Source organism: Dermacentor albipictus, chromosome 1 (assembly GCF_038994185.2).
Source record: "Dermacentor albipictus isolate Rhodes 1998 colony chromosome 1, USDA_Dalb.pri_finalv2, whole genome shotgun sequence".
Lineage (NCBI taxonomy): Eukaryota > Metazoa > Arthropoda > Arachnida > Ixodida > Ixodidae > Dermacentor > Dermacentor albipictus.
In genome coordinates, this window is record NC_091821.1 from 258102100 (window position 1) to 258129659 (window position 27560).

The window sequence follows — 27560 nt, forward strand, 5'->3', positions numbered from 1 at the left end:
CTGCACATGACAACTACACATGCAATTTCTTCTATTTAGACACTTTTTTCAACATATTCTACACAGTCGCTGACTAAAAATTCAGACATATTAGATCATTTGGACAACTTCGCAGCACCACCACCAGCTTCATAGACTTATTGTGCAAGGACAGCCTATATTTCGGGCACTTTGCGGCACGTCGTTTGGTAATTTGAACTCCGCCTCCACGCATGGTAATTTGACCAGAATTGAGCAAAAATAGCAATATTTTGGCTTTGATATATTGCCACCATTTCGCCATTGCTTCCTCAAAACCAGAATGAGCAAGGCCTAACCAATTCAGCACCAATCGCACAACAGCACCACATGAAAAGCCAGGCCAAGCTACAGAAGATAAAGGTTGCACCTTTGTTATGAGAGTTAGCCGGTGTTGGTTCCATGAGTGCACCGTTTCTTCATTTGTGTGTTAATAGCAACACGGTACTAAATACTTTTTCAAGCAATTTCATGCGGCGCCAACATCAATCTCTATGTCAACGACATCGTGGCCGATGGGAAATAAAAAATAATAATAAAAAAACTGCGATTATGCCTTTCGTTATGTTGCCAAAGGAACAAGGCTCGGCATATAAATTGACTATACTTTTGTCTATCTGTAGCAATAGTATGACAATGGTCAAGATACAGACTGACCTGGTCGCAGGCAAGCATATATGCGCAGCAACACATCGAAAAACTTGGGTTGTATTCTTGGACTATCACCTTCGAAGATACTTCTTTTGACATTTCATGTCAGGCACGTCAAAGGATGAAGGCTTTCCTGAGGCGATTAGACAGCATGCTTGCCACTGTACCAAGAGTGTCATCGCTCATAGACGCTGATATTTCTGATGCTAGTCATGCGTAAGTCGAGGTATCCCCAAAAGTAATCATCGCAGAACACACCTTTTTTGGTAATCATCGCAGAACACACCTTTTTTGGCCACTTGTAGAATGAAGTCACTTGTCTGGCAATTCCAATATTTCAGACATTTAGGCAATCTCCATCATGTCTGAATTATCAAACGGCAACTAGTGCCTTTAAAGCATTATTGAGACGAGCGTACAAGATACTGCACTCAAAAGTGCCGTGATAAGATATGCCACTCAATAGTGTTGGGTTGTGCGAGAAAACTTGTTACTGAAAACACCTACCTTGAAGGCATTGCCTTGGCAATATCTGGAGACAGGAAGCCTGTGCACGAGCACTTGCCTATAAACTTCTCTAAGACTGTATAAGCAGGAGGCACATCAATACAAATATCTGGCATTTCCTGGAAAACCCTGTCAAAACCCTGAAACAAAAAATACTCATGTAAAGAAAAGTCAAAATTACTTTTTGCTACTGCATTTTCCCCTTAGCATGTTCACTTTCACAAATTCCTAAAAAACAGAATGCATTACCAATCCTTTTTTACTGAATGCAGTACAGTTGCTGACCAAATGGACAGCTGAAACATGAAAGTCTATAAAGGTAAGCAACAATTTTGTTCAGATGAATAACAGTGGATTCTTCCGCAAATGTGGATGGATGAATGGGCACATTTCACCAAGGAAGTACGGCAAAATTTCAGAAATGAACTGTTCAACAACTGGCCATAAGTTATATAATGTAAAACACTACATAAAAATCTACCAAGGCTATCAATGGTTGGAAAATATCACACAAAGGACTGGCTGGGCTCTTGAAGCCAAACTGAGCTACTAACATGACAAAGAGTATCGTAACATTTCTTTCACTATATTGATGCCCAGCAGCAAAGTATCAGGCCAGCAACAGACCTTCTTACCCCATTTGTAGAAAAAAAGATATCTGCCTATCTCTAATACTTCAATGAAAGAAATTATTATGTAGCAAACTGCAAAGAAACATTTTAAAGATTCCCTTTCCTTATGAGCTTCAACTATGTAATCACGTAAGCCTTGTGATACAGTAAACATCCGTTAATTCGAACCTGACCAAATGTTCTGTTTGGCCCCCATGCATTCCTATGGGCCCAAACTTCCATTATTTCTATCTCAAAATTGACCTTTGCCAAATTATTCCAACTTTACTGGTCAACTTCGCCGCAGTACAGCTGCATCACGCGGTGAAGCATACCAATAATGGAAAGAGGTTATTGCCCCAGGACATAGTAACTATTCCTTAATTATAGAGGCACACACACACACCATCTCTGGTCACGGTATGAGCACCTAGATGCTTAATAAGCATGCTGGCAGCCATTCAGAGCCATTTATGTTGTTGTGGCGATTTAAGCCCTCTTTTTGCCACCATGAGTGTCTCGTATACGAGATCATTATATGGGGCCTAGTACGCGTTACTTAATTTTTACGTGTGCACATGCTGTGCACCGCGAAGCATAGAAAAACCAACTGTGTTTTGAGAAATCTAGCAAAAAGGAAGGCAGTAAGATGAAAAAACTCGAAAAGTCAAGGGGTCGTTTAACTCTCTCGTTACCACAAAAGTGTGAGCATTTTTGGTTCTGTTACGATTTAACATTTCATTTAAAGACGTAGCAGTCGCAATGTATACTGCAACACATAAAATTATAGCCTGATAACTGGTGTATTGAATGGATATATCATAGTAATAATTGCTCAGAAAATTTTTGCAAATTCTTATGTGAAACTTCAAAAGGAGTACATAAGGTAACGAAGGAAAGTAATAATTTACTATTTTTAGCTTAAGTACCGAGAGTGAAAAAAAATTGGAATATACAAAATGTGCACCCTTTTCCTAGTTCACAATTATTGTAAGTCAGATCATGCAAAAACATTATTATGAAGATTTACTGGCATGAATACTAGCCATAGTGATGACAATGCTATGCAGGAAAGCAGTAGCTTTGCAAAGGTGAAAATGGGTAAGTTCTATTGTACAGGGAGCATTTGTTTTTACTCATTGCAGCAGGCATCTTGTTCGTCTTTTGCTGAATTCTTTAGGCTCACCAAGTAATGGTTTTCAGCTCACGGAGCATGCACATGCCTCCTCATGCTTGAATATTTTGTTCAATCAGCTTTTCTGAGTATGCAAGGTGGCCTAAAGTGCATTCAACTGGTGCTGGAGCCTCAACATGCATTGCTCAGTTCCTGTACAGTGCTATACAGTAACACAGAGTGTAGCACAATATTGTACAACAATGAATAAGGGCACTCGAATGGGCGGTGTTCAAAATGTAAGAGCTCAGACAGCTAGTCAAGGTTTGGTCAAATGCATGCTTTTGTGTGGGTGAAAACCCCACAGGATGGGAAAGATTGCTTGTAATAATTTGTGGATAAGCTGTCGAAGTTCTGATGCATAAAGGCAACCCATGGGGGGTAAAATGAAGTTCATTTTATTTTAGTTGAACACAATAATTAAAATAACATGCACTCGTGACATCTACCATTTGAGACATCCAATACATCTGATCTGAAGAAAAAAAAAAAAAAGAAAGACAACTCAAGAGCTTCTGTGGCTTCACTGCTGCTGTTATTTAAAAAATATGTTGCCGAGTTGTCCAAAGCACAAATTCCGAGGTCTTCTTATTGAAAGTGTACCACGATCACAGGAGGCTAATTTTGGCGATACCTCCTGTTGAAGTTTTATTTTTCCATACTCCCCAATCTGCCAACAATTGTGAAATCTAACAAATACATAATGTTCAGCCATTTCAGAGTGTGCATAATGTTGCTAGTAGAAAAATTCAAACAAATGCATAGCAACGTGTGGAAAGAGTTGAACGATTTCTATAAGTGCAGCATCGAGAGTTTAAGCCAACAAAAGAGCGGGGCTCTGTTAAAACGTTGAAGGCCTACCAGTAAACTTATTAGGGGTAGCGGTACTTGTACTGTGACCGAAGACGACGTGTGTGCGTGTGCAAATTATGGAACAAAAGCTGTGCCAACACAAGGTGCCAACACTGGCACCTTCCCCCCTCCCCCCTTGTTGAACTTCAGTACCATAACAGTTCTCTAAGGAACATTACTTTAAAGGCAAATACTGCAAAAGTGGATTAATGGTCTGTCTCAGTTTTTTTTCTGCCTTTTGTTTGATTAAATCCCGCTGTATAATTAATTTTGTCGGCCCCATCAGAATCAAATTAACAGAACTCGTATGTATTTCCCAAAAATAATAAGCCCTGTAGCTTTTAGGTACAGAAGAGTGCCTTCAAAGAAACTGATGAGAATGTGTACTTCATGAGGTTCTTTCAGGTAGCATGTCAGGCACACATTTGGTACCTAATAATGGCAAGAGTTTCCCATATTCCAACCTAAGGGCAAAAAATGACAACTCTTTCTTACAGAATGAAAAAGGCACCTTTAAGTGGGGAAGCTGCAAAATATAAATTGGCCCAAAGATAACATTTTCAGTTTTGTCATTTTCGAGTTTGAGACCCTTCCTTTAAATAAGATTCATTCCATAGGATCTGATATGTTTTGTCCCAATAAACATGCTTTCATATGTGTTTCCTTGGTTTTCCAAAACAATTTTGAGACACTTGCAAGTTTGGAGATAAAGATATTTTGATTTATATTAGTTATATTTTTTTACATGAAAGATAAATGCATGGAGTGTATGTATGCCCAATTTTAGTTTACTATTTCTTTCACAAAATGTTTCTAATGAGTCGTAATTTCACCTTCAAGATTGCATTTTTTCAGGCAACATTAAAAAAAATTAAATTATGGGGTTTTACGTGACAAAACCACTTTCTGATTATGAGGCATGCTGTAGTGGAGGACTCCAAAAATTTTGACCCCCTGGGGTTCTTTAACGTGCACCTAAATCTAAGTACACGGGTGTTTTCGCATTTCGCCCCCATCAAAGTGCGGCTGCCGCGGCCGGGATTCGATCCCGCGACCTCATGCACAGCAGTCTAACACCATAGCCACTGAGCAACCACGACGGGTCACCAGGCAACATTGATGAGGTCTAACTAGTTCAAATCAACCTAATACACTGGTTTATACCTTAGACATTTTATATTACAGTTAAACCTCGACATAACGTAGTTGGTAAAATTGGCAATATCCTTTGCTATATCAAAATTTCGTCGTATTGAGATTCGGCCTTTTATGCAAATAAGTACATTCGCCAATCGATGTTTCTTTGTAAGCAACGTGCCTAAGATTTTCCTAATTATCGAGCAATCAAAAAAAGCAAAGTTGAATGAGAAAAAACATTTATTTTGTTGAATTTGATAGTCGGCAACGAAAGATATGGTTTCGTGGCATGTCAACAACATCCTCACGTCATCGGTACGCATTAAGTGAAGCCATCCACGCTTTCACATCCACTCCGTCCCCGCTACTGATAATATCACCCGCACTGGAACGACGGTACCATGAAAAGCGCTGGCAGCGAGGTGCGAATGCTTGGTCTGCCACTCGCTTCAGCGAATTTCCGAAATTCTATATTACGTAACCTCCAGTACTACATGCACAGGAAGAGAACAAGCATGATGCCACGCAATCTCAGCATGCCCACTATTTGCACACACGGCAGACTGCCTCTAGAACAGGGCGCACAGTCTGCGTACGTGCTCAGCTGCACCAACAGCAATGTGCTGCCATGGGCATGCTAAAGAAGGAGACGCATCAACCTGCCCTCTTTTCGTAAATCTTTTCCTAAATAAGAAAGTTTGCCTTCAAGTGAGCATCCCCCATTATTCTCTAACGGTAGGAACATATCCCTACAATTGTTAGCACTGCTCTGCAGATGTCCAGACCTTTTGAAGTGCACACAATAGAAAAAAAAAGGGGGGGGGGGTTAATTTACAGCATAACCTGTGCCAGATTAGCGAGAGAGCACAGTACAAATGAAAGCTTGACTTTCTTTTCTTTTCAAATTTTAAACTAGAACTTCTACTTACTCGCTTCATCTGTTCAGGAGTAACAATCACACTCTCGTCAAGAACCCTAAGCAGCTTACACACGAGTTCCATGGCCATATCACCCATGTCTTCAATCACCATAACCACAGCCTAGAAGAGAAAACATTCTGGTCATTCAAGGTATGCAGTTTACAGTTGCCAGTAGAAACCTGTTTTACATGATCATAGCTTTCACTTCAAACAATATGACTCAGGATGCACTGCACAAAACCTACATTTCAAAGGTAATGAAGATTACAGCCCAAGCTGTTTACCTCAAACCTAGCATTCTTGGTTCAGATGTAAAAAAAGACAATTGTTGCATGGCTACAATACAACTTATTTTGCACAATAAACTGAATATGTTCACTGCACCATATTCAAAACTAAGCTATAAATGCTGAGCACATACATAACATGTGAACGCACATGCCCAAGCATTTCTCTGTCACACTGTGTGTCCTCGCAGAAAAAGAACAGCTGTACCAGCCACATCAGAAAGGTGCCCTTGTATGCCATCGAATGTTACAAAATGCGATTACAAGAACTGATTAGATGACACCTGTATTTGAAATTGGCAGGTGCTGCAAATTTTCAATGGATTTCATGCTCCCAGGTGGTGGTTTCATTAGGCCTGAAAGTGGCAGTCTGCAGCGGTATCACTGCCTATGAAACATGGACACGAAGTCATGGTATAGTGAAAAAAATGGAATACAATAGACTCCTATTAATATGACCTTTGTGCCAACTGCAAGTTTTGGTTAAAATTATATGAAAGCATACCTGCCAACGTGAAGATTTGGAAATTTATAAAACTGGGGAATGGGGAAAATACCCAGCATAACCATTGAAATTCTGTGGAACCGGAGTGATCCGTCGACACTTCGAACACTGCATGTCGCACGTTGGCTCATTCAATAAGTCAGCTGGAACCTGATATGCTTGCAAGTTGGCAAACTCGACTTCAAGTGGGTCGATGCTTCTTTTGATTCGCCACTCTGCTAGGGTAGGATAGCAGGGAACACCATAACAAAATGACGGACCCTGTTGAATGAAGCAGCTTCCAGAGCTTGTACTTGAGCAACCTCAGCTACTTTGAGAGTGACATCTTCTAGCAGGAATTTATGGCGACTGTAATCGCATACGGCCATTAACCCTTTGAGGGTTGATATTTTTTATTGCAGATTCTAATTTTTCTTAGGGACTTATTTCGAAAAAAATTTACCATAATTTTTCTGGGGTGACCGTAAAGTGAGAAAAACATTTTGCGTTGGTATATATGTACTCTTCATTCATGAATAACAGCAATAAGAAAGGAAATAAACTTATAAGAATAAAAAGTTTGATGCATTGTTGCAAGGCTTTGAAAATGCGCACACGAGAATATTTCGCAAGACTCAAATGTTCCTGCTCTTACACTAATACGCACAGTCACCCGCAAAAGCTTATGGGGCACGGGTTTCACAACAAATGTGAATTTCTGCTCTGTTAAGGCACAGCGCTTCTAATTTAATGAATCACAGTGTAGTTCGCAAGAACTGCTACGAATCAAAGCTTTTACTTAGAGGCTACATGTGCAGGCTTCACAGAAATTTGGCTCTTTCGCAGATCCTGCATCTCGTAAACTTTTGCGGGTGAATGTACATCCACAGCGTGATGGAACTGCGTAGGTGCGCGCACTCAAGAAACTGTGCAGTTGTATGCCCGTCAAAAAAGCAAAACGTGTGACCAACTTTCGCTAATCTTTATCTTATCGCCAACCAGAGATTATTAGATTACGCGGGGAAAAAAAAAAAAGCAACGGAAACGGATGCACGGTGGCATCCTTTCTATGTGCACCTCTGTGAGCACTAAATGAGCGAGAAACAAGCAGTCACCCTTTCAGCAATTAGTAATAAGATAGCCATCAGTTTTGCAAAACCCAATGTGCCGCCCACCTGGCCGGCCGCCTATGTGCGAGTCGTAGTATATATATGCGCGAGAGCAAACTAGCTCTAAAACAAACCATGCAATGAAAACCAAGAGAGGGAAGCAGGCGAAAAAAATTCCCTGTATTCACACATAGTGGCAGCACAGGACAGGAAAGGGAAAGTTAGGAAATTAGCGTGCTTTTTAAACAAGAATGGCGCCATAAATATACAGCATCGACCATTTTTGGACTTGTTCGTGGCGCCATATATTTACATCATTGACCCTGAAAGGGTTAAGTACAGACGTACAGCAGAGAACTGCTCTCTCTCAATGCAGCTCAGCGTCAACCACAAAGTAGGTTGTGCTATCAATGGCAATGTCTTCGTCATCTTTCTGGTTCTTTGCATTTCCAGTCAACTTCCAGCAATGAATGACATGCCTTGACAACACTTGGGCATACAAATCTAGTCGGGAGACCCTCAGAAAGGTGGTTCAAGGGGCCCGTCAGTACATGAATCTGAGGTGCCTGTGCCTGAAGAAGGCAGTTTGCCTTTTCAAAAAGCGGTATAACATTTTGAAGAAAAAGATAGCGTGCTCTGTTTAGCTCCAATGACAAAGAACAGGCACTCCTCATGGGTCATGAGGCTGGCTTCCCCAGAATCCTTGGCATGAAGTTTCAGTTTTTTGCTTGAGGTCCAGAATGAGCTCCTTTCCTCTTGAGTGAGAGTTCATCGCCGTCGGTGCTTTTTTTCCCCGAGGCCTGCAGCAGGCTTGTGAAGATGTGTAGCAGCCTTGGGGTCAGTGCAGGTTCTTTGGGGCTTGCGAGGAAGTCTTCAGAATTTGGTACCGCTCCAAAAACAAGCTCTGCTTATCGCACTGCTTTGTTTCAGATAAAAAACAAAGCTGAGTAGTGGTTTCCACTGGTCAAGAAGTCGCTTCAAACACTTTCCCAAGAACAGCCAACGTGTCAGCGAATGCTTCAACATCGTTCTGACCTCGGCGTCATGCATCTTTTGGAAATCTAAGTCAATCTTTCCCTTTCAAGCTTTTCTCTAGGTTTTTTTTTTTTTAAAAAAAAGAAAGTCAACCAAAGCCTCCTCAACCGTTACAGGATGACATGAAGCTCCTCTAAGGCGACCAAGTTGACGAGATGGCATGGGCAACTAACCCCTATCAAACCTGGTTGAGCCTCTCTCAATACAGTAGAAACACTGTTTTTCTTGCCGATCATGATATTGGCATTGTCTGAACACATAGCCAACAGGTCTCAAACAGGCAAATTTTAAGACTTCGTCCAGAACCAGATTTGTTATCTTGTGACCCGTCGCTTATGCTCGGATTGTCCAGAGGCAAAGAAGGCGGCTTTCGACTCTACTAATTTCTTTAACGAAATAGGTCGCAACAATAGGGTAAAGCTGCATATCCCTATTGTTACTGCCATCCACAGCGATGGAAAATAGTTGCCGTTTTAGGTCATCCAGCAAAGAAGTCTCCGCGCATTGGCAGCTATTTCCTGAACAACTGACATCGTCTTTGTTCGTCCACAGGCGTAGCGTATCGCTTCGCACTTGGGCAACATCTTCCGGAAAAGAGGTCTGGCATGAACTCAGCTGGATGTTGTGTTCAACTAAAAACGTCGTGAAGAGGCATTCTACACTAATCACACTGAGGTTGTTGTCACTTGTACAAAACTTGCTAGGCTTGGCTGGCTTTCCGCAGCTCGCACGTATCCCCGATGCTTTTTCAAAGCGATGTGGACCTTGATGTCAGACTTGCCGCCATGCGAGATGTTCACATCACAGGCACATGTGGTGCAGAATCCGAACTTCTCCCCTTTCTTCGATGGCACTAAGCACGAAAATTCTGCCGTGTATGATTTCAAAAACACTTGGAAGTACTGTTGGGGCTTCGAGCCTGCCATTGCACTGCGAAGCCGCTACAGGCCGGAGTCGCACTGCAGCGATTGAAGCTGACTGAAGTCCAAGGCCACGTGCCCACGCGAACAAAGGCAGCAGCATGGCAAAAGGTTTGAGGAGGCGCTAGAGGCGCTATCGGCACTATCAAGCTTGTTATACGGATTCGATACACACCTAGTAGATGACAGAAGTCACAACAACCTTGCAGCTGCTGATGATGATACCACGCATACGTATTGCCCTCTCGTGGTGGCGCAATGTACCAGGGTGTAGTTTTACTACATTTCTACACGGGGGGGGGGGGTTTCCCAAATAAAATGTTTTCCGTAACATTTCAAGCAAGATTTGTAAAATCGTAAGGCTGCTCGAAATTCGTACATCTTACAGAAAATTCGGAGGAGTTGGCAGGTATGATGAAAGGTCAAACTACAGATGGCAGAAAAATGAACAAATATTAACTTTTTCTTTGTTACTTGAAGTATTCTTTAATGTCTTTGTTTCTTGCTCTTGAAGTGCAACAACTAGCATGAGACAAAGAGCACTAAAATAGTGATACATGTTACATTCGTGAGGGAGTGCTGCAGTGCTAAAAGATATGTTTCATGCAGTTTATAAAAAGAAATATCTGCTATTATGTATACAGTAAATCCAGAAAGAGCGCCGATATTGTTCATGCAAAGCATTTTAAAGGATATGTCGCACTAAAATGCAACACACAGGGAGCAGGACACTTTGTGCCCTGCTCTCTGGAACCCAATGATGATGCAACTAGAAAACAGCTTCCTAATTAAAACTGAAAACCTACACGAGTATGAACAAATTCTTGTGGTGTTGCATGTTACCACTGTTTCAGAGCCGGAACATGCTCATCTATAAAAATCATATGTGCTGTGTTCAGTCAGATGTGGTCAGATGTCGTTGGCAACCACTTTTCACGTTCATGTTAAAAAAAATATGAGTCGAGACTGCAGCGCTTGACATCACCTGCCTTTGTAATGATAAAAAAAAAGCAGTCACAGTTTCATGACTAGTTTGTGAGGCTAATTATATTATTTCAGCACTCAGCATGCTGCAAAGCAAATTTAGGTTATATGCTGGAAGTTCTTCTGTGCCCTCTAGGGAGTGTTTTACTGCAAAATTTTTCAAATTGGTTCACTAATAGCTGAGACAGAAATATTTGAAGTGCCAGGAACCCATGATTTCAGGAGGTGAGCATAACCTCCAACAGACTCTCTCCCCACTTGCCCCCGTCTAGTCTCCGCAAGCAAAATTCCTTCGCTGCGCTCTCCCGAATTGAAGATGGAGGATTGCATGGTGCATGCGTCACAGGCCTCGCCTTTTTTTTTTCTCACATTTTTGCTGTGCCATGGACTTCTAGTGACACTCTCTCGCGCAAGTTGTTGCGTCTGTCTCATTTCGCACAGTTCACTATTTTTCGTGTTGTGCACAAGAAAAGCTGACTAGTGGTAAAGTCTATGTTTTGTTGTATGTGTGTTTTGTTTTCATGTGATTAGCATTCTTATCCTACTCAGCCACTTACAGCGTGTCTATTTATCCTCTTTATGCTGCTCTTCAATCTTTAAAATATCCTTTAAAATATTTTCAGAGCTGGGCAGAATTGACTCTGCATCACATGGGTTCCTCAAGCGCAGTAGCCAAAAGCTTTCGCACTGCTGCACGAGTACACGTGGGCACTCGTGGCGCAGATGAATATGGATAAAGACAGAAAATATTCAGCTTTACCATGCACCAGTGTGCCACTTCAGAAGCCACGCAAAACGAAGGGGACTTCACAGGTGCACCATTACCATTCGTACTTACTCCCATAATACTCACTTTTTTTCACGGAAAACTGATCAAAGTTGGCGATAATTATGTGGAAAACATTTTACAAGGGAAGGTTCCAGGTGCTAAAGAGAAAGTAGATAGTGAAGTGGCTGTAGATTGCAGTTCTTGCCCCAGCCACTGTAAGCGCTGTAACCCCAGCAAAACTTACGTTTATAGTAAGAGCACAGGGTACACTAACAGAAATTGCAAAGGCCCTTTATTTGCAGGCAGTAGCTGAACATGGAGTTGCAAAACGAATTATTAATGTGATTCTGTGCCAACATATTCAAAGTTAGTGTCAGCGCTGACGTCGCTTATACAGTGGAATCTCGATAAATAGAAATCGCTTAAATGGAACTGCCGCTTAAATGGAACACCTTCCTCATGGTTGGTTCATTTTGTATTCACGCAATGCTAGAGCTTTCTCTCTCAGTAACTGAGTCTCCTGATAAAGGAAACCAATTTCACTGGTCCCTTGAGGTTCTATTTAAAGGAAGTCCACTGTAGCTTCTTCACTAGCCACATCACCATTGCTGCCAACACTGACGTTGACCTTCAGCTCGAAACCAGTTATGTAGCTCCCATACTGACCTATGGCAAAGCAACACAAATGCAAACAATGCCAACGTTAGCAGTTCACGTACAATGCAAAAACTTCACGAAATCACAGAAACCTCACCAATTGCAATTTGTATTACGTTGGATTGTGGTTGCGAGCATAGACAGAGTGCTCGGCAGCCTTGCAATTTGCATTACATTGGATTGTGGTTGCGAGCATAGACAGGGTGCTCGGCTGCCACGCACTATCATTATCACTGGCCGGATCAAGTAGACAACAGACGCTGTAGCAATTTTTGAGGACACAGTGACTACTCAAGGAAAGAAAAATTTCTAATATTTGATGGCCAATCTGCAGGGAGCAAGCATTATGCGAGTGCAAGAATTGTGAGAGCAAATACAGTAGACAGTGATGTGGGTCCAGTGGGAAGCTTGAGAGCAGCCCAGCTGCAGTACACTGTTCATAGGTGATGCGTCTTGGCAGTCTCAATACGACGTATCAACACACTGCTTGAAATGCCAATTGCATTAATGTTGACAGTCATCACGAGATGGATTCTACAGGAATTTTTTTTCTTTCTCTTTTTAATTTTCTGGGATGTGGAAGTGATGAGGACAACTGAATAAACTTGTTCATAGTTAGCCTCAAGTAAGTAGCTATAAGCTTGCCTCGTGTGACTCGCACCTTGAAAAAATCACCCCCAAAAGTGCGGGCCTTAAACAAGCAAATACGGAATACTAGTGTTCCCCTCAATACTATCCTACAGTGCACTAGGAAGCTGTTGTGGTAAAATAATGTGTAGACCGCTAACACATTTCTTCGTACACCTCGAGAACTTTGTGTCTACATACACAAATAGAACAGCAGAATGTCAGCAGTCAACATGGCCTAGCTGTGGATCTGCAAAAACACCACCCTTTGTGCTGGGGTGAAAGTAGTACCAGGCCCACATATGGCGGTTTGGGTGTAACATACCATTCCTCATTTCTTAGCTAAGCTGCCATACACTGGAGGCACAGAAGAAAGAGCAAACTTGCTCACTGCATGCTTTTTCCATGGTACTAGTCCCAATACATGATCAAAGTCAGATGCCAGAAATTGGTTTTGTGCATAGTTGTACACTAAAACGTCTTTAAAAACCAGTAGTAGAAGAATCAAGGGCTAATATGTTTAATCCTTATTTTAGAACTGCAGTTACATGCAGTGGTAAAATTCCATTGCTCGTCTGTCTCAATAGGTGTCGCTAGTTACATAGCACTTATCTTAGACAATTCTTGGAAATACCACGAAACGTGCTCACAAGATTTCACTAATAAGTTAAGAGAAAGCTACAGCCCATGGAATGACTCGGTACTCCAGGCTTTGGGAAGGCCAGAGACGAGCTGAACTACAGTAGAACCTCTTTCATCTGTTTTGGCAAAAAACAACAAAATACATACTACAGTAAAACCTCGTTAAACCGTACCCGCTTAAACAGTAGTTTCGGTTTAAAAGTAGTAAAGTCAATTCCCCGACTCAGCGGCCATTGAACATAATGTATTTTGTATCCGCATAAACCGTACCAGCTTATTGCGTACGCATCGGTTAAAACGTAGCGTTTCCACTTTTCGTCGCGCAAACACGGCGGTGCGTCGTCTCCATCGGGCGGCCCGGCAGAACAACAACCCTCAGAGATCGGTACAAGGGCCTCCAAGCGACCTGTGCGTTTGCACGTGAAGCCGCATGAACATCAACATCATTTCGACGCCGCATGGACGCCGTGCCGGAGAGCGTTGTGGCGTCGTGCAAGCGAGGTCTCGCGTCATGCCGAAGCTAGGATAAAAAAGACACCGGGTGCTCAGCATAGAAGAAAAATTAGACATTGTCCGTGCTACCGAACGTGACACGAAGAAGTCGGCGCTGGCCCGCGATATGGATCTGCCGTTGGCTACAGTGTGTGGCATTTGGAATGCGAAGTTGCTCGGCAGCGCTGCTGCGACCGCGAAGAGATGTCGGCTACGAGGTTCGACTGTTCACCATCGTTGCCGCTGTTGTTGCCGAAGTGTCAACTAGCGACAGTGATGAGGACGACACGGAAAGCGACAGCACGGGCTATTCAGGCCCGACAGTGGCAGAAGCTGCGCGTTACGTCAGCCTCATGAATGCGATCGTCACAAGTAGAACAGGGGCGCGATAACGTAACTATTCCAAACGAAAAGTTTTCCGAACTCCGGCACCCGGCAATTAAAAAGGCGCCCCGGGACTTATGCAGCACTACTGCGTGCGTGCACGGAGAATGCGTAACGCCAACGAGGAATCTGCCGTGCGAGTGTTTGCCTAGAGGAGGGGGGCTAGCTGAGAAGCTGGCACGCAGCTTCAGTAAGTTTGAGGCCGCTGTCGTCGTGCTAGGCCGCCGCGATATCACACGAAAATAACATTTACGTCCCGCGAAGTGAATAAATACTGCATGTTTTTCCCCTTTCATCGCACTCTCCCCGAGTTCCGTTTTCGACAGATAAGTGGGCGATCTCATGCTATTTCGCTTAAACAGTACTACCGTTTAGTACGCACTTTTTCCGAGCTCCGGCCGACTACGGTTTAACGAGGTTTCACTGTAACCAGGAAAACGTACGATCTGAAGTCACTAAAAAATTCAGCAGACTCTACTGTAGTTGACATCTATGTAATGCGAAACATTGCGCGAATCATTGCTGCACGAGACACCGATGCGCGCAAATCTCATGGGATCGGAGAAGGGCGCCAGTAATGACTACACCTTAGAGCGCATCGCAGCCAAAGCCAATACCATGAGAAAGTTAATGACGACGGTGGCCAACAAAAAAGGGGAGCTATCGGAGGATAATCTTCCGAGACTCTTTCCCGCCTTCCTAATCAGCCACATTAAGGAGGACAAAGAGGTTTAGAAACGTTTTTTTTATTTTTTGACTAAATTTAATGCTAATTGTCACCCAGACAGAGTTTTTCGTGCTGATTTCAAAATTGTAATTACTTTTCAAATAGTGGTTCCAGATATAATAAAGTGGTTCCAGATATAATAAAAAATTAATCACCTATTGTTTATCTGAACAACTGTAAGAAGAGTATCAGCCAGAATGTTTATAAAGACATGGATGGATACTACAAAGTGTAAGCTACACAACTGTAGGGCTACTTTTCTTTATATTGCAAGTATTACCAATTTTACAGCAATGTGAAGTTCAATTTCCAGACATGGCAATCGTGGTCCAATTAGTAGCCATATTTTATTATTTACAAAAGTGAAATAAAAAGATCTGCTCCTAGCAATGTGTAGTACACACACATGTAGCTACATGCCGCTGTTAAAATTATGGTTTTATGTGCCCCGAAGACTGAGAGAGCGCTTTGACAAGTTAAAAAAACCCCCAAAATGAGATTCTAAGACTCGAAAAAACAAAATGAGCTTATTTTTATAACAGAAAAGCACAAAATATTTGAATATATACAAGTGCTATTACATTAGTAGCCTCCAGGAATCTAGTCTGGCTAGTGTCACTACGGCATTGCCTTCTGAGCACCCACTGAAAGCTTTCAGCAGATGCTATGCTCAGCAGACATAGCCAGCAGCTCGTTTGTCCCAGCAGCATATTTTCAATTGCTAGTAGGTAAAGCGGGGCGTGGCACTTGTGGAGACGACGAACGTTTGCGCACATGCACGAGTAAGAGCAGGTGCGAGAGAGGAAATGTGGGGACTTTTGCTTCTTGAATATATGACTCTGCCTAGGCACTACGGAGGAGTTTCTTAGCGCGTGTTGTATGCGCTTGTTCTTAGGCGCGCCCGGCATAAGTCGTGGAGCGTGGTAGTGCTGAACCTAGCATCGCAAGTTGACGGCTCGAGGCAATTATATTTACTCAATCGTGTTGTTTGCTAATGAGAACATGTCACTATTTCACATTATTGGCGGCGCCTCCAGGACACCAAAGCGGTAACGGGGACATCAAAGCTAGAAGCCGGACTGGTCCGTGGTTTGGGGCTCGCAGAGGCCTGCGTGTGCCAAAGAGTCCAAGATCGGCTGTCCGCTATCGCGGACAGCCAATTTTTTATGTGAACACCCTCGGGCACGCTTCGGCCTCCACGGCCCCAACGCACAGGCCGCCCTGCTTCCAGCTTTGATCCCCCCGCTACCACTAAGGTGCCCCGGAGATCCTGCACCGCCTGCTTTAATATAACCTCAGGTGCTCTCCTGAGGCCTTGGTTTGCCGGTTACATGCGCCCTCCTGGAACAGTGCTTGTAAAAAATGCAATCTATCGTCGCGACTAACAGAGTGACCCGCGACTTATACAGCATCAGTCAGAATTGCCCCTTCAGAGACAGCGATCACCAAATGGGGCATCCATGCTGTCAGGATTGGGGGCTCAATCCCATCGTCCGTGGTCCTTTGCCAAGATTGGAGTACGGCATGAATTCGAAGGTAGCTGGCCCATGCCGTCGTCCAACTTATTTACGCTGAGATCGTTGATGAAGTGAAGAACTGTTTCTCATCGAGAACGAGGAAAATGGGTTTATTTACAGAAACTAACTCAGTCTAACATGACTGCTTGAGAAAAAGAGTATCAGTCCAACATGACTGCATGAGAGAAGTGACTCAGTCTAACATGACTGCTCAAGAGAAGTGTCTCAGTCTAACATGACTGCTCAAGAGAAGTGTCCTCAGCATTCGCACAACCACAGTTTTTATACACTCGATCCGCCGGTCATACGACGCGGCGACTGTTCGTTTACTCATCACCAACTCGCCGCTGCTCTGCAGATCAGTTTACGTACACAAAGGCAACCGCGCTCTGATGCCCGACGACGGCGTTGGCGGGGTGCCGTTCCGGGAACTATCGGTGCCGATCGAGGGTCGCTCGTTGTTCCGTGCCACGCCGAAGCGTGAGAAGCACAAAAATACGTCGTTCCCGCGGCAGCTTGTCCATGCGTGTCAAATCAGCTCCGCGTTGGGGAACTCCGGAATCATTGTTCACGCACCGAACTAGTTCCGTCACAATGTCGAAGGGGCTGGAGGAAGGCGGCGGATTCCAGCGCAAAGGCCGCTTCTTACAACGCCTCCCAGCTGCAGCGACGGAGAGGGAGAGGTGCGCGTCGTGTCGCCCTGTCGTAACTGTGTGGCAATCTTGCTTCGCAGCTCGCCATTCTTAACAATGCCCACTGCCTCACTGCGCGGGCAGTCAGCGGCGGAGCGTAAACAAAGTCGACCCCCCTCCGCAATGCCTAGAAAACTTCACTGTAGTGCCTAGGTAGACTCACATGTTCAAGGAGTAAAAGCCCCCAGATTTTCTCTCTCGCACCCGCTCTTAGTCGCACCTGCGCAGAAACGTCGAGCGCCGTCAAAAGTGCCACGCCACGCTGTACCTACTAGCAATTGTAAAAACGCGTCCCGGCAGCAGTGTCGTAGTAGTTCCGAGTAGTAGCAGTGTCCAGTAGTTCCGATTTTCGGTCAGTAGCAGGAGTTGGCGTTAATGCTTAAAGTTTTCCTTAAGCTTCACTGTCAATACTCTGGAAAAATTCCGGCTACAGAATAGTAGTGTCGTGCCGAAACGTCGATGAAACGCGGCTGTTGCCAGGAGCGTTTCGGGGGACTAGGCCTAACACGCTATCAGGATCTCCGGCATCGCTCGATTGCGGGAGCGGGCGGGCTAAATATAGCCCGACGTAGCATAAACACGTGCGCACGTTACGCCACGCTGGCGAGTTCAACAGCATCTATCATAAGACCAATGGTTCGACGCACTGGCGCAGCCAGCGTAACCAGACGCGGCCAACGGACTCCGACCATTGCCTGTGCGCCAATAACGTCGGACTACAAACGTGCCTTATCGATGTCATCGGGAAACGGCGCGGCGGAGTGTCGTTTCTCAACGCTGTACGCCGACTTCCTCTTCCTTCGTAGCGAACTTTGGAGTTGAGGTCCGCATCGCTGTTAGTGGGGAAAACCTCGTTGGCATGCACAGCGTGTGCAGAGCGGCCGCGGAGTGATGCAGACGATGCTAGTCTAGCCAATGGCGTGGCTAGCTGAGGGTCACATGCCTTTGTCAACCAATAACAGCACGCATTGGGTGTTCTTGTGCAGACCCGGTGCAGAGCCGGTGGTGGCGGGAAAATGAAGACGAGAGACTGTTCTTTCAAACAATATACAGATCGGTGCTAATGAACGACTGTGGCGGCCGTCATGCGCCGTGGAAAAAGCGCTTTTTTACAGAAACATTGGCTCATATTTGGCACTGGCACACTGGTGCCAAAAATTTATATTACTGCTAAAATATTGGTTTAGAATGCGCAAAATTTGGCGAAGTGGTAGAATAATTGTTGGAAATTCCGAAAATACTGTTTTCAAAAGGCTACGCTAGAAACAATCATTTGTAAGAGCATAAAAAAGGCACTGGGTTTCCCACAGAGCCCCAGTACCCAAAGAATGTTGGAGCTCGGCGTCCACAATATCATTTAAGTGATAGTCAAGGCGCAACAGATGGCACAAGTTGCAAGACTGGCTTGCACGGAAGCAGGCAGACAGCTACTAGCGCATATCGGTCAAGGTTCAAGCATCACCAGAGGGAGTGCGCACTCCCCGTCAAAGCCAGAGAAATGTATTCGGTATCCCAGATACCTATAAATATGCACCCAGAGCACAATTACGGCAGGCGTAAAGCGAAGGCCAGGGCCCTTCTTAGCCTAGCGGCTAAGATCGAGGACAACGTCGCCTTCATCGACGCCGCGCAATGCGCAATTTCCGATCATTTTGTTTTGGTGGCTAACTTGCTGCGGGTCGAACTGCTGACGTCGCTTATGCATCAAAATGTGAACGCTGACAAAGCCGAACAGGTGGCTGTAGCCAACGCTATGGCCGCCATGAACTGCTCCACTATCTTCACAGACTCGCGAGCTGCGGTTAGAGCATTCATGAAAGGCTTGGTAAGCAAGGAAGCCACTCGCGTTCTCTCTTGGACAGACAAAAGGCACTTAATCTGGTTCCCCGGTCACATGGGCAGCGATGCTCACGAAGCCGTCCCCAACGCCAATGAACTTGCGCACTCCCAGGTGCGAGATCTCACCCACGGCGGCGGAAGTGGGTAATCGGAGGCCAGTGGATGGCAATGGCACAGGGACCCTCTCCTTACATTTAATGAGGGCTGCCAGCACTATCAACTAGGGCGTCGGAAGTTTCCACTTCCACACCCACACCTAAACACACCACAGGCAATCACCCTGCGAATGCTGCAGACAGAGACGTATCCGTCTCCATTTATTTGCTCAAAATTCCTAGGTGGCATCAACCCAGGCTGTCCCTGCTGTGGACATACCAGGCGCACTCTTAAGCACATGCTCTGGCAGTGCCTTGACTTGCGCAGGGGCTCAGGGTTCCCCTTGTCGGAGGAAGACTGGCTCCAGCTCGTCACCAGCTCCGTCAAGGAAGAGCAACTCGGGGCTGTCCAGAGAGCCCACGATACCGCCGAGAGTCTCAACCTATCAGCTCCATCGTGGGTGCGGCCCGCAGATGCTGACCCCTAAAGGGGACACTCATCGTCTTCTCAGGACCAAAATAAAAGTTCTTTGTCTGTGTGTCTATTCGGCAAACTTGCATTCCTGACCCTCGAATTTGGCCCAAGTCAACAGCTTTTTTCGGGTGGAGCATTTTCACGAGAAGTTTTGACATGTCCAGTCGGCAAAAATTGTTGTGGCATGAGACGAGACGCTGACGCTGGTCAAGCTGGTGGGGCCTGAGTAGCCCGAGATGCACAGCGGCGTTTTAAGAAAGCGATGGGAAACCAAAACGAAATCGAGCTGGTGAGTAACATGCAATGATGCTGCCAGACCAGAGCACGTCGCACACTTGCCACTCCCTACAGTAGGGCATGGTGGCTATTAAGCCTTTAAGAGTTGGGGACAAGTCTCCCTCAGTTACAATTTCCCTTTTTTTGCATTTGATGCCAAGGGAGAGTGTTTTGTCCATGTCTTCGGGAGCTCTTTCTAAGTGCTAGTAACAGGCCACACTGCTCCAACCCATTTTGACGTTCAGGCGAGTTCCCTCTTTGGCCACTAGGGGGCCTACAGACTGTTCGTCCGATAGCGATGGTGGCTGTCAGTTGCGACTTGCCGCGTCTGTCACAAAAGTGCAGATTCTGAGTCGCCAAGCTCCAAAGATGGTTCACTTCTACATGAAAGCGTTGACAGTGATGGCAGTGCTTTCTGTGCTATAGACACATCCAGTGAATCTGAGATTGATGTTGCTGATAGTAGACGATAGTCCTGTACAGTGCCGCAGTGAATGCAGTTAGATGAATGGAACCTTTTGCTAGTGCCTAAATTTTTGTATTTCTAAAATTGTGAATTTGCTACTCCCATGTCACATACATTACGAATCTGCAAAAAATTTGCTATCTAGATGTGGCATAAAAAATTATTTTCCGAATACAGTTTTGGATCTTTTGCCGGCAGTTAAAGGGTTAAGAGCGTGCAGTGCGCTTCCAACACCACGTGTGCTGTGAAACACATAAGTCATGATGCTTACAGCAACAGGGTTGGCAGCGATAGCTACAAATGGCAATACAGACGAACCCACTCTTAACGATACCGGTTTTAACAATACATTGGTTATAACAATGAAAAGCTGCTGCACCGTCAGCTTCTATATGTTTTCTATGGAGAAATAACCCGTTTACTTAAATGCTCCCATGCTGGATTATCGGTTATAACGATAAAGTCCGGCTGCTGGGTGTTTGTGCCGAAAGGTAATGGAGTGCGAAATCCTTGAAAAGAAAATAAGAAAAGTGAAATGCAAGCTGCTGCAAGATTACCTGCCACCCCAACTGCTGCTGCGCACTCCTCTCCATGAAATCCAAGCCAGCCTCACGCGCATCTCTGCCGTCACCCTTCCACCCTCGAAGCACGAATGGGCTGCGCCCATAGCTCTGTGCCGTGCCACCCTCCGAAACACGAATGGACCGTCCCAACTGTGCTGACACCGCTGCTCCCAGAATGCTTGCTGGGCCCTTATTCTGCGCAATTATGCTAACTAATTAATTTGTTTTTATGTCTTTGTTCGTTGCGTGAAAGTCATTCCTGGCCACATAGTTTATCAGCCTCTTTCGACTCACCACGAAAACGGAACATGGCAGATCTGCCCGCTGACCATCGGCAATGCACGATGTTGCCAGTGAAAAGAAAGCGCACTGCTATATATTTGGAAACGAAGTGATTCTAAGCAACCATCGCAAACAAGCTTGCATTGTTACGAGCAGTAAACAGCACTAAACAACAGGACAAAGAGAGGAACACAGACAACAGCGCTGTGTCCCTTTTTTCAGCACTGTTGTCTATGTCCCTCTCTTTGTACAGTTTTTTAGTGCTGTTTACTGCTCATAATCATGAACCAACCAGCTGAAATGCGTACTCTTCTGTGCTTGCACTGGATAGTGACACTGATGGCCACGATGGCAGCCCTGACGCGGTAGGGCAGGCTGCCTCAACATTGTCCCCGCAGGAGGTCCTGTAGATTATTCAGTCCTTCATGCGCTTGTTGCCACAAGGGACCTTCCGCTTCACTGCGTGGAGCACCTGGATGCCTTGGAGAAGGATGTCAGCAAGTTTTGCGTCAAGCAAGCAAGGCTGACGGACATATGGTTTTCTAATGCAAGCCAGTGGGAAGTACGTCGTGAGGTGCTTGTGGCGATCTCGCTCCAGCGTTTGTTCTGGATTTTTTCAAGCTGAGACACTGCCACGGCAACCTTCCCACATTTCATAAAAGGCACCTTTTGGGGCCACCAAGGCGATGTCTCAGCGAAGCAAGACACTGCCACGGCAACCTTCCCACATTTCATAAAAGGCACCTTTTGGGGCCACCAAGGCGATGTCTCAGCGAAGCACATGTCACATATTATAACAGTGCCATTCTTGAACGCCGACAGCCGTGGCTTGTTAACCCTTTCAGGTTCTATTTTTTGCGCCATATGCGACCGCCCAGGGTAAATTTTTTTATTGCAGATTGAAATTCTTCAGAGGGAATTATTTTTTTTAAAATTTACCTGAATTTTTCTAGGGTGACTGTAAAGTGAGAAAAAAAAATATTTTGCATTGGTATATATGTAGTTTGTTCATGAATAAGAACAATAAAAACAGGAAATAAGCTTATAAGAATGAAAAATTTGATGCATTCTTATACACATAGTTCATGGCTTGGAAAATGCACACACAAGAATATTTCGTAAGTCTCAAATGTTCCTGCTCTTACAGTATTATTTACATCCATAGCGTAATCGAACAGCGTAGGTGAGCGCACTCAAGCGAACTGCGTGGCTGTGTGCCCGTCAAAAAAACAAAATTAGTTTTGCAAGTTTTGCCAAGAAAAGTTAGGAAATTGGCACGCTTTTTAAATGCACAGTCGGCGGCGTAAATATAAAGCATCGACCATTTTGGAAATGTTTGCGGCGCCGTATATTTATGTCATTGACCCTGAAAGGGTTAACACGCAATCGCAGTAAGCAGAGTTAACCAGTTGAACAAGTCAACAAAATCGGAAGCCGGATGGAGGAAGGTGATGGGTAGGAGAACTGGCTTCCCCGCTATTATTGTTTTTTTGGAACAGCTATGCCATCCCCCATTTTGATTTCTTTTTTTCATGCAACTCGATTGTAACAATTATCAGTTATAACAACGGAATTTTTGTGGCAGTTGAATACTGTTATAAGTGAATTCGACTGCATGCAATGACACGCGGGGAAATTTGGTTGCACCAGAATAGGAGACCAAATGCGTAGCGGCATTTTCATGTGACATGGGCATGCGAGTACTGCAAGGAAGTTGACATTGGGGGGCGCCTATTGCTCTCGATCACAAGTGCCTCGCAGAACCTTTTTTGGTTCACATAAAATTTAGCAGCTGAAAATGTGTCATAAGACCGTAGTTTGGCAATATACTGAATGTTGGTGTTAAAAGTGTTTTCAGGGAATGTATTAAATCCGTAAAATAGACGCACAACAGAATTGGGTCATATTTTGCGTTCTCAATCAGAAACATTGGTGTCAGGAAATCGTACGAAAAGGGACCGTATCAACGAGGGTCTACTGTATGTTGAACGTCAGATGAGTGGCTACAGATTTACCGACCTAAAAAACATGTTAATTCTCACTCAAACACAAACGCAGACATGTTTTATTTGCAGGCAGGCAGTAGAAATCCGATTTTCACTTGCCGCCATGATGGCCTTGCAGTGACAGAAGCATCCTCAAACTCAGCAAGGCCGCAAGCCAGTTTTTCCACCAAACCACACATCTCTGCGAATGCCCTCATGACGGTCAACACACTAGCTGTGTCGGATATGGAAGGGCTATCACCCACATCGTCATCCATGACAATGATCTGGCAGTGCTACAAGCTATGGGAGCAGGAAACACGCCATGGCTACCATATTTTTATGTCGCTATCAGTGGCAACTGCAGTGTGGGAAAGGCCCATGCGCCGCAATTTCGCTATGATCTGTGCGCCCAACATTTAGCTAATTGCACGCTTGTACTTGCCAAAAAATGAAGTAAATCAAGTTTTAGCAAGTCTAGTATTCAGGTAAACGCAATCATGAATGATCTGCATGGTGCAGCCACCTGGTGGTGCAGAGCTCAACTATAACATAGAGCTAATATCAAGCGTATTTTACTTCACTGCTGGTGTAAATTTTCAGCAGCTGCAAAATCTTGTTGCGGCCAAAAATTTACACCGGCAGCGAAGTAAAATACACCTGGTTACACGTGTGCCCACACCAAACGTACGTGTTTGTCTTTCATGCGGTGTTTCTAATCCCAGAGAGGGCCACAAGTGTGTCCCCAAGTGCAAGCTCTGTGGCGAAGAACACCCCACTGGAGACCGCCTCTGCAGAGCCAAATACAAGGTTCCGTACGTCGTGCGGCGACGGCGATGGGAATGCCGTAACGCCAAAGAACAGCGAAAGCAAGCACTCGAATCAAGCGCATTTCCACGCCTAGGACGCTCCCGCTCGCGCAGCGCTTCCCGTGGTGGGTCCCGCAGCGCGTCGCGCCACGCATCACGTTACGCTTCCCGTCATGCCTTGCGCAGCGCATTCCGCGGTCGTGACTCATCGGACAGGAACAGTTGCGGCGCAACGCGATCGCGCTCCCGTGACAAAGTCAGCTGGGCCGACGTAGCCAAGGGCGAAGTTAAAGGCAGCAGCGCCAGCTCCAACAGCGCCACTAGTGGCCGAAGCACTCCGAGCACCTGGCAGGCGTGGACTACCAGCCCCTACTACAAGGAACTCGAACAACTCCGCGCAACCAATGCGACCCTGGTAGAAACCACGCGCCGGCTTGCCGAAGAGCTAGCCGAGGTCAAGAAAGAGCTTCAAGCACCGCAAGCCCATCAAAGGACAGAACCAGCTCAGTCACCCGAGACACCTACACCCGCCACCGACACGCCATCACACCAAGGCATACAATCAATGGACACAACCCAAGACGAGCCCCAGGAGGAGAAGACCACTGATCCAACCCCCAAGAAACGAGCACGCACCGAACCAACACCCACCATTGTCCCCGAGCAGAACTCCGACACGCTATCGCACCAAGTCACAGAATCAAAGGACAAAACCCAAGACGCGCCCCAGGAGGAGAACACCACTGACCCAACCACCAAGAAACGAACACGCACTTCATCACGACATTACAAGGACCTGACCCAATTGGAAACTCAGCTCGAAGCCAAAATTGAAGCGCTCGCCAACACCTACGCCAGCACGGCTGCTGTGACCCGACCAACGACTGGCACGGCTGGAGGAACTGATCACCACGTCCTTCCGCACCATACAAGAGCGTTTCGAATTCATTGAACACACCCTCAAGCCCATAGTCCGCAGCCCCATCTTTTCAGCGGAATTCGCAAAACACCCATACCTCCAAGAACAGACGCAAGCCCCACCCTCGCCACAACTATGTCCCAACACAAATCCACAATAGCATCACTACCGGGCCTTACGGTCTGGCAGTGGAACTGCCGCAGTTACAACAACAAGAAAGCCGTGCTGCGACAACATATTACCACAGTAAACAAGAAACCCGACATTATCCTACTGCAAGAAACGGCGACGGTGACCCCCACCCTCCCTGGGTATCGCGCTCACGTCAGCCAAGCGGAGGGACGGGGCGTCTGCACATTCGTCCGCAAAGGGCTCACGTTCATCGAGCACCAACTCAAACAAGGCCGCAGCAGGGTGGAATACGCCTTCACCGAAATCATCCCAAGCAAACAACGGAAAGGCAGCCTGTTCATCGCCAACATCTACAGTAACCCCAAGCACCAAACACAGAAATTCAAGACCCTACTACACACAGCCAGCACCCAAGCCAGAGACAACACGTTGCTGATCGGAGGGGACTTCAACGCCGCCCATCGAGCGTGGGGTTATGTGAAGGACACGGCCAAGGGACGGGACTTATTACAGGATACCCTGGACCACAAATGTGTCCGAATCACGGACCCCGCGCATCCTACGCGCATCGGCAACTCCGTAGCACGAGACACCACACCAGACCTTACGTTCATAAAAAATGACCACACAGGCAAAGTAACATGGCACAACACGGGCGTCGACCTGCGCAGTGACCACTACATCCTCGAAATTACGATACCCAACCAATTACGGAGCAATACCATTATACATAAGTGGACGGACTGGGACGAATTCCGTAAAGGGCGCCTCACCACAGCACAAGACATCACAGAGATCGAAACCTGGACTGCGGAACTCCGCGATGCAGTGCGCTCAGCCACAAAGACCATAGAAACAGACGAAGACGTCATCATCATGGACAGCCGCCTGCCCCATCTGATAGAGGCCAAACGTTCGATACAGGCGCGTTGGAAGCAGCACCGGCTGAATCGCAAATTGAGGAAGAAGGTGGCTGACTTAAATAGGGCCACTGAACAACATTGCATGCTCCTGTGCCGTCAACAGTGGAACGAGATCTGCAACCGAGCTGACAGGGAATTGCACCGCAGTTGTACATGGAATCTATTTCGGCGACGGTGACCCCCACCCTCCCTGGGTATCGCACTCACGTCAGCCAAGCGGAGGGACGGGGCGTCTGCACGTTCGTCCGCAAAGGGCTCACGTTCATCGAGCACCAACTCAAACAAGGCCGCAGCAGGGTGGAATACGCCTTCACCGAAATCATCCCAAGCAAACAACGGAAAGGCAGCCTGTTCATCGCCAACATCTACAGTAACCCCAAGCACCAAACACAGAAATTCAAGACCCTAGTAATTCTGGGTCTCGATTTACAAAGTGCATTCGACAAAGTCAAACACTCAGCCATATTAGGACAAGTATCAAGGCTCAACATGGGGGTAACGAGCTACAATTACATTCAAGACTTCTTGACCAACCGCACGGTGGAACTGCACGCCGGAGACCTCAAGCTCCCCGAACACAAGCTCGGCAGTACGGGTACTCCACAGGGTTCGGTCATATCGCCGTTGCTCTTTAACCTCGTCATGATCGGGGTAGCGAGGGCAGTAGCGGGGACCGGCGTCCGGCATACGATCTACGCCGACGACATTACCCTGTGGGCGGCCGGCGGCACCGACACCAGCATCGAGCAACAGCTGCAAGTGGCGGTTACCGCCATTGAGCAGCACCTTGATGGCACAGGCCTCATGTGCTCGCCCGCCAAATCCGAGCTGTTCGTCCTCACACCGCTTCGACCGGGACGGAAGTGCGCTCCTCTTCGCGAGTGTGATCACATCAAAATTGTGACTGCATCGGGGCAACGCATCCCCGAAGTTCCCAAGATCAGGGTCCTGGGCCTGCTGCTCAACAAGAGCGGCCGCAACGACGAGACCATCAACAAGCTTACCACCAAGGCAATGGACGCCATCCGGCTCATACATCGAGTCTCTGCACGACGGGCAGGCATGCGTGAGGACAGTCTCGTGCGCCTTGTCCAGTCGTTCGTGATTAGTCACATCGCCTACGTTGCGGCCTACCTTAACTGGCATGTCACTGACAGGACCAAGATCAACACGCTGATCAGACGGGCTTACAAGGCGGCGCTGGGTTTAATGGAGACCACGAGTACGGCTCGGCTCTTGCAGCTCGGCGTCCATAATACCCTAGAAGAAATAGCCGAGGTGCAGCTCAGCGCGCAATTCGAGCACCTCTCTACCACCAAGACGGGCCGCAGTATACTGACGTCCCTGGGTTACAGCCCCCAAGCTCCCAGCCGGCAACCGTGCGAGATTACAGATGAGGCGCGGGCCCACATTTACGTGGACCCCATCCCGAAGAACATGCACCCAGAATACAACCAAGAACGGCGGCAGGCGCGGGCCAAGGCCCTCACTGAACAACACGCCCAAGACCCGCACGCCCGGTATGTGGACGCCGCGGAATACAAGCGGGAAGGCTTCGCGGCGGTGGTCGTTGCGGCGGCTACCGGCACCAAGACAACGG

At 46.3% G+C, this 27560-nt stretch overlaps 1 protein-coding gene across 1 annotated transcript in view; it reads right to left on the bottom strand.

Annotated features, from left to right (window-relative positions):
• Pdcd4 (Programmed cell death 4) overlaps nt 1-27560 on the bottom strand; it is a 60607-nt gene that overhangs the window by 7160 nt on the left and 25887 nt on the right. Inside the window, exons 8-9 of the mRNA XM_070531216.1 lie at nt 5880-5990; nt 1177-1316 (exon numbers count right to left, since the gene is read on the bottom strand). Coding sequence (XP_070387317.1) covers nt 1177-1316; nt 5880-5990 — 251 coding nt within the window. The remainder of the gene's footprint in view (nt 1-1176; nt 1317-5879; nt 5991-27560) is intronic.